At 37.6% G+C, this 13,387-nt stretch overlaps 1 protein-coding gene across 1 annotated transcript; it reads right to left on the bottom strand.

The window, feature by feature from the left end:
• Positions 1–7,998: 7,998 nt before the first annotated feature.
• PABPC4L (poly(A) binding protein cytoplasmic 4 like) lies at positions 7,999–12,732 on the bottom strand. The gene has a single exon (XM_045830686.1). It carries the CDS (start codon positions 12,713–12,715, stop codon positions 11,603–11,605), a length of 1,113 nt encoding a protein of 370 aa, XP_045686642.1. The 5' UTR covers positions 12,716–12,732; the 3' UTR covers positions 7,999–11,602.
• Between the last annotated feature and the right edge of the window lie 655 nt (positions 12,733–13,387).

Here is a 13,387-nt window from a genome sequence, read left to right as displayed (position 1 = left end):
TCATAGCGTCACTTTAATTTGCAGCAAATAAAGTCAAACAGCTTTTTATATCATATTAGTTATTTGAATAGTCTCATTTTTAAAATGTCTTTTGAAATCTTTTCCCAATTTTCTAATGGGTTGTCATTCTTTCATTAATTCATTTACAAGAGTGTTTCATATAATCTGAAATCAAGTCCTTTGTTATATATATGAATGATAACTCTTTTTCTCTTTTTATGGTTTGTGTTTGTTAATTTTTTGATAAAAATAATTTCTTATTATAACAACCTTTTTTTTAGCTTTTTGCATCTAGTATCTATGATAGATCTTGGCTATAATTATTTTTTCTTTTAATACTAGTTTTAGATTTTGTTGTCAAGAATATGTTACATTTTAAGTCAAGAAGTATTATAATTTCATGTTCTATGAATAATTTTAAGTAGGATTCTTAGAATTTTTTACTGGAATATTTGGAAACATTCACTAATGATGACTTCTGGTTTTGGAGTATTCTTCTTTTTAAATTTTATTTATTTATTTTTTTTTTAGAGAGGGAAAGGAAGGAGAAATAGAGAGAGAGAGAAACATCCATGTGCAGTTGCTGGGGGCCGTGGCCTGCAACCCAGGCATGTACCCTGACTGGGAATCAAACCTGCGACACTTTGGTTCGCAGCCCGCGCTCAATCCACTGAGCTACGCCAGCCAGGGCTTGGAGTATTCTTCGTGAAAATATTTTTTAAGTTAATCCTCACTTGAGGATATGTTTATTGATTTTGGAAAAAGAGGAGAGAGAGAGAGAGTGAGAGAGAGAGAGAAACATTGATCTGAGAGAGAATACACATCCCGATCCTGACTGGGAATCGAACCCATAACCTAGATCTGTGTCCTGACCAGGAATCTAACCCACACCCTTTTGGTGTATGATGCTGCTCCAACCAACTAAGCCACCTGACCAGGGCTGTAAAAAGATTTTAATATCAGATTTTCTATTCTTTCTTGTTTCAGTTTTGTAAATAGCATTTTTTCATGGACCTTGTAAAGTTGTCAATATATTAAAAATATGTTTATAGTATTCTATCATTTGCTTATTATTAACTGTAAGGTCTGAGTGATATCCCCTTTTTTATTCTTGCTGTTTTTTAGTCTGTGTTTTTTTTCTTGATAAGTCTTACCAAAGTTTTATTAATCATAAATCATTTCTAAGAACCAACTATTGTTTTTCTTATTTTATATATTTTAGTCTGTTAGTCATGGGAGTAAAAAATGTTTCCTCCCACCTTCTAAGTTTTTCTGGCTGCACCAATAATTAAATTAACATGATATAGATTAATAAGAGATGATGCCCACATTTATTTCTGCAGAACATTTATTTCTGCCCACATTTCACTTATGTCTGTGCAGAAACTTCAGAAGAACACAGACCCCGGGACACATCGGGCATTTGAGGCTTATATACCAAACTGGACAAAGGAGAGTGAGAGGGAAAATGGGCAATTCACAGGTAGATGAACTGCTGGGGGCCGTGGTGAACAAATTCTTTCTTGGCCACCAAGAAACAAGGAGGCACAGGGGAATTTAATGGACTTGCGTGGATCCTCCCGGTCTGCCACACTGAACTCGTACATGTCCATGTGAATGTGCTAAGGTGAACGGCTAAGGTGAAAATGCTAGGTTCCCTTCCCAAACAGTATTTCCCACCTGCTTTCCTTTAGGCAGGTAAAGGGCGGTCAAAAGTTCTTTTTCAGTCTTTTATTTCTTAAAAATAACCAGCTTAAAATTAGTATCTCAAAAGGCATATTTTGGGGTGGCAAACTCTGGTCCCCATCACAGCTTAAGACACAAAGTAACTATAATGAGGTTAGAGCAATTCAGGTAGAACACCTCCCTGGTGTCATTAGTAGTGGCTGTGCTTTCCACACTTAATTTAATGTTAACTACCAAAAAATGGCAGGTTTTACACCAGAAGATAAATATTTTTGAGCTGGAAATTCTAAACTAAAACCAAAATGAGCTGGTTCTAATAATTGTACAATGCGTTATCCACTTACAAACTTTAAAAAATTGTCATTTTTAGTGTCTCATGTTAGAAATAACAACCTGAGAAACTCCGCACTCAGAATGAACCAAGGTACCTTTTAACAAAAATATCGAATTATAGTTTGCCTAAGGAATACCAGGATTGCTCACGTTTGCATATTTAGATTACTTGTCCATTTCCACAAGGTTTGTGCTGTAATTGGAACATAAGTAATGTTTGTGAAGTGTTATCTGTCAGAGCCTGAAGAGACCCAAAGAGAATGTACACCATTATGCAAAATCACTAATTAAGTACAAGTAATTTAGCAGATAATTTACATGTTCATTTTACAATAGGAATTATTTAGTTTTAGGGTTCTCTTTGTATTTCTAAAGTAATCTTGACCCAAGGGATCACAGATTGTTAAGAAGTAGAAATTACAGAATGAGACATATGTTTAACCGACTCACACAGCTTTTGTTGTGACTTAACGATTCCTCTAACAGTAATTGCATGAGGACAGCCATTTTCTTTTTAACTAAATAATGTTCATTGCCTCTTAAATCTACTGTCACTTGACAACATTAATGTGGAAAATTTTCCACCTTCTTGATTAGCTCTCCAAGGAAATCTAACAGCTTTAAATTAATATTGATCAAACAGAAACCATCATATCCATCAAAATGGCCTTATAAGTATGGGTGAACAGGAACGTAATAACATTTCAATAGATTCTGGATAGAAAAACACTTTCCTGAAATACAATGTACAGGCACACCTCGTTTTGTAGCACTTTAGTTCATTGGTCCACCCCAATGTTGCATTCTGTACAGACTGAAGTCGTGATGTCCCGCTCCAGCAAGAAGATTATGACTCACTTCAGTGCGGTGGTCTGGGACTGAACCTACAGTGTCTTTCAGGCATGCCTGTAGACATAGTGTACATTATTTTAAAAGTTATGTGAGAATGGCTGATCTATTCGATGGTTATTGAAAAGCACTATGTCCATTGATAAGTCTTAAACATTTTAATTTTAAAGATTTGTATCTTTATAGATAAATAGTGGCCATATTGTGTTAATGACTATAATTTTAATGCTTCAGCTTTGGGGAAGAAAAATAAGTAATTCAGCCCTAGCTGGCCATGGCTCAGTGGATTGAGTGCGGGCTGCGAACCAAAGCATCACAGGTTCGATTCCCAGTCAGGGCACATGCCTGGGTTGCAGGTTATGGCCCCCAGCAACCACACATTGATTTTTTTTTCTCTCTCTCTCTTTCTCCCTCCCTTCCCTCTCTAAAAATAAATAAATTAATTAAAAAAAAAAGAAAAAATAAGTAATTCATCTTCTTAAATTGATCATTCTTATCTACATGACCAAAAAGCTCTCAAATTATTCTCTTCTTTTGGTTTAATTTATTATTATTATTATATTTTTTATCCTCACCTGAGGACATTTTTTCATTGCCATTAGAGAGAGAGAGGAAGAGAGAGAAACATTAATGTGAGAGAGAAAGATCCATTGGTTGCCTCCTGTGTGTGCTTGGAGCAGGGGCTGGTGCTTGGATGGGGATCACGCATCCAGACTAAAGATTGAATCTGCAGTTTAGGCATATGCCCTGACCGGGGATCGAACCTACAACTTTGGGTTACTGGGTATCGCTCCAACCAACTGCACCACACTGGCCAGGGCTTCTTTTGGTTTAATTTAATGTGGGTTTTCAATAATTTTTTTAAAATGTGGTGTTCAGTTATTTTATATTTATTTTTGGAATTGATACGGATCTATGTTTAATGCTATCAAATTTTCTCTGATAATTTAGTTTCACCCCAGACTCCAGTATGTCCTGTTACAACTTTGAGAGAGGTTGAAGTTTGATGTGTAGTTCTAGTTTTATCCAAGAGTTGTTTAACACCATGTTAAATTTCTAGATAGAAGAACATTTTTGTTTTTTATAGTTTTAAATTTTGTTATAAATATTTAGTGTTATTGAAAAGAGTCCATAGAATGCCCTTTAATTTTTTAAACATTTTTATTGTGATTCATATACAGTTTTCTGCCTTTCCCCCCACCCCTCCCCACCACCCAAATACTCCCCACCTTCCTCCCCTGTTCCCACCCCCCATTGTCATTGTCCATGTGTCCTTTATCATTGTTCCTGCAAACCCTTCCCCTTTTGCCCCAATATCCCCTCCCCTCTGGTCACTGTCAGCCTGTTCTCAATTTCAATGTCTTTGGTTATATTTTGCCTGCTCAAGCCTCTGTGACATAAAATAGTCAATTTTCATGACCATTTTCCATGAACTTATGAGAAATGTAGCATCTTTATCTGGTTGATTTCAATATATAAGGTATAAGTTATTGACGACAAATGTTCAGTACTTCAAAGTCTACAAAATTTATGGCCATTTCATCTGCCTTGCATGGATCAAAAGAGATGTATTCAATTTTATTTTTATAAATATACTTCATTTTGTATTATTTATCAAGTTATACGCCTAAATATCTGTTTATCTGTTTTTCTATGTGTATACTGTTTTATTTAATAAAACTATTTTAAATAATAAAAAACTAAACAATATCCTTCATCAATATGTAGATTTTCCCAAATCTGTTGGCGCCTGCTTTCTCAGGTTTATGCTACAGCTATGTGTTCCTCTCAAGCTGATACCCAACCATGGATTTGGTAAGATGTAATGATTTGCTGTGAAATGTACTTTCTCTGTGGCGCACTTCATCCCTCTAATGACTCCTGTGCTCTTTCCTCTTCAGCGGCAGCGCAGTTTCCAGCGTGAGTTGTTAGAATTTGATCAGAACTCCCACAAAGAAACACACCCACATGACAGCCTGAAACATGACAAAGCCTAGGGAGGAAAAAAAATGAGTTGTCACTTAAAATAATACTAATAAAATATTAAAAAATAACACTCTAAATTATTGAAAGGTGAGCCTCCATGACCTTTGCAAAAGATTTGCTTTTATCTCTTAACAACCCTATGCCGCATGGTCTAATTGAAAACAAAGAGACCAACAAAAACTGCGGCTGCTTCTGTTGAGTGACATCCTCTGGGAGCTTTCCTTGACACTTGTGAAGGGGGAAAATAACAAAAAAAACAAAAAAACCCTTCCATTACAAAAAGATGATTTCTTACTTACTTTAATCTGGTAATAAATCACTTCAAACTTTTTTTTTTGATAAACCATTTGGAATATTTCTTTCACCCCTCACACCCTAGCATTTTATCAGCATACCATCTGATAAAATGTTAAAGCTTTGGGTGAGGCAGGGATGAGCTTGACACTTTAAAGGAGTTGAAATAAGAAAACCTGATTTCTAGCATGTTGAGCAACAGGGGAAATTGTAGCATAAGAGAAAAATGAAAAGACAGGCAGGGACCAAAGAATTCAAAGTCCCCCAGGTCATGGTACAGATTTACACCTGACAGTCTGGCTTTAAGATTAAAGAAAGGCCACAAGAGGTTTTTAAACTAATGACATAATCAAATTTGCACTTGCCAAAATCACTTTGGTTAAACAAAAATAAGATTACCATATAGCCTCAGCACCAATCACTTTTTACTAATTGTAACCTGTACAATATAAAGGTCACTTACATAAATATTATATATGAAATGTTAGTGAATAGAGTGGTGAATACAAGTAGATTATCATTTCTAATACCTCCCTTGGTAATTTAGTAAAATAATGATGTGTAAAAATAATCTAGTTATAATTCTAAGATCTGGCTTGAATTCAAATTGAAGTACGTATTTGATTATGAAAGCTTTGCTGGAATTACTACTTTAAAGGCTGATTTTAACTTCAAGGAACTAGAAGTGGCAATATGTCAAACCGTGGGGCTTTGGTACTGCTCTGGCACATTGACAAAGACAAAATGGAATGTAAATAAAAATTGTGATTCACTGCAGACTTTCAGATACAGTTTCCTGAGACAAGCAAATCTCATTAGAAATACCAATTCAAACACACACACACACACAGAGACAACACCATGAATCTTGACCAATATTAACTTTATGCAAAACATTATATATTTATATATATATATATATGACATGCACCATTTCAGTGACATAAACTTTGAAACTCAAATGAGCTCTTAGTACTTGGCAGAATTTCAAACTGGGACTATTTGCAGAATCTAAGGTGATGTAAAGACAAAATGGTTACCAAAATCTGATGCAATATCATTGTACGAACAGCCAATGTATCTTAGAAGTGACACATTTTCTCTACTGTGGCTAAGAATGCCACTAAGAGGATCACTTTTCTTCACTTGCTTGATGCATTCAATTGTTTCATTCAGGGCAACTTCAATATAGTTAAGAGCATTCTGTGAACTCCAAAATAAGATATGAACATGAGACAAAACCAATATATAGCTATAAACTTTCCTTCTCAGCAAACCTGCAAATAATCTGACATAACCAATGCAAATCCTAATGTATTGTAATTCAGAATTTTCTTTATATGGATTTAAAAATGCACATTTATATGGTTAAAATGTGTGAGGGTTATACCACCTTTGGGTTGTACCGAAAAATATATTGAAATTCTTTGGGGAAGTACAGTTTTGTTAATTCTTAGAATTTAAATGTAGTAAAGAGCCTAATAATAAATCCTTTAGTAGAGAAAATGAGCATCCATTAATTTATCTGAGTGGTTATTTTTTAGATATCAGAGCCATTTTGTAAGTATATAACTTTTTAATAAACATGGATTTACTTCAAAACACTCTTGGCCATTTGTAATCTGTTGATAATTGTTTTTTCGGAAACCCATTTTGGGTGAATAAATTGAACCTGACCTTTTCAGATATACTTTAGAACTAATAGAATATAAAAATGTGTAAAAACATGAGTTTCATTATCAAACAAAAATGAATTGAATTTTATGCAGAATTCATTGCATAATGTATTGCTTATGATCATACAACTTGCGATAGAGGAATATCACCAGGTTGGCTCAAGGGTTGAAAACTATTTGTAGGGAGGAAACATAATTTTAAAATCTATCTGTGAGTAAAAGTTAAAGAAACAATATTAAATACCAGAATTCAAAATTAGAGGGACATAATGTTAAAGAAGTACCCAGAATTTAGTGGATGGATATCCTTACATCCATGTCTACATGTTTCTTCCTATCATAAGCCCATTCAGCATAGAACTTGGGTCGTTGACTCCTTTCCCAGTTTCAGCGCTAGATCTCGTCAAACCTCTGCATGGATAGTGGACGATGAAAACTGAGGGGGAAGGTTGTTAAAAGTGTTCAAGGAACGGCATCACCTGAATGCTGCTGTGTCTCAGTGTGATGGCAACTTCTGCGACCATCTTGCCATTTGCCTGAAGATGAAGCTCAGATGTGGAGGGGAGAACCCAGAGACCCCAAGAGATACGACATGGACGTCCTGATGTACCACGCCTGAAGATACGTTAAATCTGATATTTTAGGTACAATTTCCTTTCCTAATGTGAGTTGGGAATTTTTCTTTACAAGAAGCCAAAGCTATCCTCAGGCTATTTAATTTGTTCTGCCTTTTAGAATGTAGATTTCAAATATTCTTTTTGTTTACTGTTTTTAACCTACTTTAAAAAATTACATTAGGAAACATATTTTCCAAATATAATACAAGTCAGCTAAATTGAAATCTTCAACAAATTTACTTCAATAATTCAATTCAGAGGCATCTTTAAAATATCAATTGAAAACTTGATCTATATTAATGGTTCTCAGTCACGGTTCCATGATTACTAGTAACTTAACAAAGAAATGCTAGTTCATATCAGAGTTGGTCCTATAAAACATGCAATATGTGTACCATCATTTAAGAAATGCAAGTTGTTTTCAGCTTACTCCTAAAAAAACCCCTGACCTTTAAAACATTAGAAACACGTAGAAAGTCAATAAATAGAAATTGTTTTCAGACATGTCTTTACCATTGAAAGATTCGACTTTATTTGATCTTTTCAACATGGACTTACAGAAATATTAAGAACATAAAATACAAATCTAAGCCACTTTAAATAAAGCTTATTTTTAGCAACAATAAATTTCCATTTAAAAATAAAATGTCGAAAGGCACATTTATTCAATTGGCTGTACATGCAAGCAGGCATCTCCACAACAACTTGACACCGAGTGTGGGGGAGGGGAGGCCAGAGTAGAAGCAGTAGCTCAAGGCATCTCTATGTAAACTAGCTTTCACTGGAACGCTTATCAGAAAAGCGAGGATTCTCACGTAATCAAGGCACTTGGACACAAACATTACATTTTTTGAAAGAAAGAACCTCTACTACCAACTACGAAAACTTGATATTATCACACACACAATTTAGAATAAGCAACATTTAAATAAATTAATCAAGAAAATCCACAGTATCACATATTTTTATAAACTGACTTTGATTATTTCTTACGCTAAATAATGAAAAGTAAGCAGTTCCCACTAAGTGGTAGATTACTGTGCCATAAAATAATGGTTATACTTCATCTAGACATCTGATATCTCATCCTATTAATTCCTTGTGCACATAAGAGAGAACACAGGTCCCTGACATTATTTCGGTAATCCATTTACCAGAGAAAGGGAGGGGTGAGGGAGTTGGGGCGGGGGGAGAGAGATTGATTTGTTGTTCCACTTATTTATGCATTCATTGATTGCTTCTTACATCTACCCTGACTAAGGATTGGACCCGCAAACTTGGCACATCGGGGTGACGCTCTAACTAACTGAGCTACCCGGCCACGGTAAGCATTATGAAATATTGTTCAAATATTTGAACATTTTGATAGACTGGGTCATGCAGGAAGAGATGCCAAGGCCTGACACACCCAGTACACTTCCCATCCTGGTACGCTTTCTTAAAAACTTTGCTTTGGAGGTAAATACTGTCAACACAGTGATTCATAAAAGCAATGAACTAGAGTTAGCATATACGGTACGTTTCACGTGAACATTTACAATAGATCAGTATCTACTGAGACACGTAGTAAATATTGAAAAGCAAGATACTTTGAAAAGATTTACTATAGTTTGTGGATAAGATACTCTCTACACGGAAGTTTTATTTATAAAATGCTGAGAATAGGAAACTCTGAAAGTAACAGAAAACAGTCCAGATGAGTTGCATGGGTATTGGGGTAAAGATATTTGAGGTGCTCAAAGTGTTTTAACACATAGCATCAAACTTATCTAAGAAAAAGGCTGAACATTTTAAGTTAAAATATTTAACTGTGCAATGACCCTCCAAACTACAAACAAAGTGAGACTATTGAGGGAACAAGTCTTCAACTCCGTTTTAATTCTAAAGAAATCTAATAAATCCATATACATAAAATATGCCCCAACAGGAAATTAGACTAAGATCATAAAACGTTAGCTCATGAATATGAAAATACAAATGGCCAGTGAAAAGAAGAAATGCTGGTTAGCTTTGGAGCAATAAAAAAGTAAAAGTAATCATGAGATAGTTTGTTGTATATATCGTGTTGAATTGGCCTACAACTTGAAGTCCCTTGCTTTCAGGGTATATAAGAGCACACTGACCATGGACACGTAAGTGGCGTAAGTTTTCCGGACAGCAGTTGTGCAATTATTTATGAAAACTATTTTAAATTGCTTTTAAATGTTAATTCTGATGAGTTACACATTTTCTTAGGAGAATATCTGGCTAGACGAGCAGTCATGATTGCAAGGGTATCTAAAGCTGATTACGATAGAAGGAAACAGACAGAAGGGGCGATCTAGTACCCCACGTATTTACAAACAGGAACTTGCTATATTATGGTACAAACATTAAATGAAAAAAATAGAAGTTTTTAAAATTACAAGCACACAATTATGGGTGGAAACAAAAGTTGACTAACATATTGTTAAATTAGAAAAGTGATTTCAAATAACTGTTCTGTTGTTCTTAAATTATCTCTTTGTGTATATGCATAGAAAAAACTGGGGATGATGGGCAATCAATTTTTAGCAGATTTATCTGCATGATAGGATTATACGTTGCTATAATTGTTTTTATTGCCCATGATTTTTTCATTGTCTAGAGGAGGCCTTAATTTAGAAAATGTGTGATTACTAAACATATAGTTTATACAAAAATAAACAGCTGTTTCTCATTCTTTCATAGCTAAAGTACTATCAATATTTTTAATATTTCCTTTGTACTGCTAATGTAGGAAACAGAAGATTTGACTATGTGTTTACAGAAAATAACTAAGCAGGTTAAAAACAGCAACAACAAAACTATTTTCTAGATACCTTTGGTATGAGCAAGGTAGAATTTTAAAAGTAATTATTTAAGTGCAAATAAATATTTTTTTGCTTTAAGTTTCCAAGTGGGTTTCAAATAGCATGTAGCAATAATAAATAAAGCCCTTTTAAAAAGTATAAAAATGAGCTAAGTGGTATAGATGAAAGGCAGAAGAAGAAGGAAAAGTCTGAAAATGGAACAAAAATAAAAATTATGTTAGAAAACAGGGTGACTTAAGTTCAATTTATCAGAAAATCAGTTAGTGAGCTTCTGATCCATCAAGGCTAAAAATGAACTTCAATGGGTTACATAGCTCTCATGGTCTAATACAGGGAGACAAGAGTTCATAAAAATAAAGCAACCTTTTTTCTGAACCCTGAGACAATATCACTACATGGAACAGTATAAAACAGACACACACAGCTGTTAAGCATAATTTCTATGTTCTATATATATGAACTTTATAATATAGGGTATCTGCTAAAAACTTAAGGCAGTCTATTAAGCTATACGGGTATGCAGAGAACTAAGAGCAAGCCAACTTTTGTTGCTTAAATTGGTACAGGTTTATACCTTAAGGAATGTAGAAGTTAAGATTTTACTATTCATGTCACAATTTTGATCACTAGCAAGCAATTGAATTACAGCCAAACAATGGAAAGAACAGCAAAATATCCTATAAAGCAAGTTTGTAGGCAACACTGAAAATCTCCATCATTAATTTCAACCATCAGAAAATCAATCATGTCAGGACATAAACAAAAAAGAAGTTCAGCTATTTCCTAGTATGTTAAACATTAATTCAAGATGAAATTAGATACTGGATTTGTACTAGACATTTTTAAAATGTTGGTTTCTCAAAATAAAAACTCAATGAGAAATTAGAGAATTTTTGTGTCTAAAAACAAATTACTTTGCCATCCTTAGGTAAAAGGACTATTTTGAGCATATTTCCATAGAAGAAAATAAAGCTACCAATATTATTAAAATAAGGGAAAATATGCAATATACTCCACTACCTCACTTCAGTTGGTTCAAAATGTATAATAAAAATGCATCTCTTTATACCCATTGCTATGAATACATCAAAATAAGAAAAAATATACACTATTTTAAAAGATGTGCCTCTGTGAAATAAACCAACCTTCTCAGGTTCATTTACTTTTCCTCAAAAGAAAAAAAAATAGCTTTGTAGACAAAACCTTTCATCACAAAGTTGACTAAGCAGACATCACATGGGAATTAAACTTGACTGAGGACGATGCAGGCAGAGATCTCTTATCCCCCCACCCGCTGCATTCGCTGGCTGGTGGAGGAAGTCCTTCTGTCCTAGGCCCGCTGGGCCAGGGCGATGTTGATTGCCTGGGAGCCCAGGACCTGGCCATTCATCTCAGCCATTGCTTTAGCGGCCTCCTCGGGAGAGGAGAAGCAGATCAAGCCAAACCCTCGGCTTCGTCCTTCTTCCTCCATTACCTTGACTCTGCTGATTGATCCGAACGAAGAAAATTCCCGCCGGAGTTGCTCTTCATCAATGGTCTCATCGAGGTTCTTAACATAGAGCTTCACCCCACGGCACCGCCCATATCTTTCCCGTTTCAGCTGCTCATGCATTTGTTTTAGCTCGGCCTGTCGCTCTGCTTTCTTTTGTGCCCGGCCTACAAAAACCATCTGTCCGCATATGTCCTTCCCGTTCATATATTCAACAGCCCTTTGGGCAGCCTCGTGGGTGTCAAAACTCACGAAGCCAAAGCCTTTGGATTTCCCGCTGGAATCTGTCATCACCTTAACACTCACGATTTTGCCATAATGGCTGAAAACTTCCCTCAGTCTCTCATCATCCATGTCATCTCCAAAGTTTTTGATGTAAACGTTGGTGAATTCATTGGCTTTATTTTGGAGCTCAGCTTCCCGTTCTTTGCGGTTTTTGAACGGGCCAACGAACAGCCTACAGTTCTTCAGCAGCGCCCCATTCATCTCGGCGATGGCCCTGTCCGCGGCCGTCTGGCTCTGAAAGTGCACGAAGGCGTAGCCCCTGGATCCCTGCTCATCGCTCATCACCTTGGAGGAGAGGATCTTCCCAAAAGCTGAAAAACGTTCATACAGCATTTTGTTATCAATGGATCTGTCCAGATTCTTGATGAACACATTCCCAATTCCAGATTTCCTTAAGTAGGCGTCACGCTGAGACCACATGAGCCGGATGGATTTGCCTTGTATCACGTCAAAGTTCATGGTGTCCAGGACCTTCTGGGCATCGGCCAGGTTCAGGAAGTTCACGTACGCATAACCCAGAGACCTGCGGGTGACCAGGTCCCTGCAGATGCGGATGGACAGCACAGGCCCGACGGGGTTGAACTTCCGGAAGAGCATGTCCTCGGTGACGTCTGCAGGGAGGTCACCCACATACAGGGAGGCCTGGCGGTACTTGGCATCGATGCTCATGTTGCTGGTGCCCCCCCAACTGCGAGCGCCTGTCCCCAGAAGCTCTCACAGCTAGATATTCCTGCAGGAGGGTGGCCAAGCCACACCTGGGCCCGGACTCAGCCTGGTGTCCTTGGGCTCACAGCTCAGAGCTGGAGAGATGGGGCTCAGAGACGACAGCTCCCCCAGACTCAGATGCTCATCAAAAGGCCCCCCCGGCAACCAACCAGGCCCTCCCTGGAAACCTGCGACAGAACTTTCAAACCGCGGAGAGGGGCTGGCAGGAGACGCGCCTTCCCGGCCAAGGTGCGCAAAAGCTTCAAGTGGCGGGCTGGCCCGCAGTCCGGCAGTCCCGGCGCTCCGCACTCACGCTCCGGTGGCTGGTTTCCCAGTAAAAACAGGCCTCACTCCGGCTGGTTTAGAGTTACAGCCGTGGGGACTGGAGCTCCACAAGTGGCCTAGGAGGCCGCGGCCCGGACGCGAAGCGCGGGGCCCGGCCAGACCCCGAAGCCGCAGGGGACCGGGTTCTGCAGGCGCCCGGATGCGCGCTGCGGCGGGGAATCCGCGGGCCGCGGGAACCCGAACCTCCCTCCGCTGGTCTCCGACCCGCAGGTCCAGCGAGGCCCGCGGAAGGCGGGTGGGGGATGGGGAGGCGGACGGACGGACGGACGGACGCGGGGATGGACGCTGCGG

Source organism: Phyllostomus hastatus, unplaced genomic scaffold, assembly GCF_019186645.2.
Source record: "Phyllostomus hastatus isolate PE091 unplaced genomic scaffold, TTU_PhHast_1.1 phas_contig_159, whole genome shotgun sequence".
In the NCBI taxonomy this organism is placed as follows: Eukaryota; Metazoa; Chordata; class Mammalia; order Chiroptera; family Phyllostomidae; genus Phyllostomus; species Phyllostomus hastatus.
This window is presented reverse-complemented; position numbering and strand designations above follow the sequence as displayed.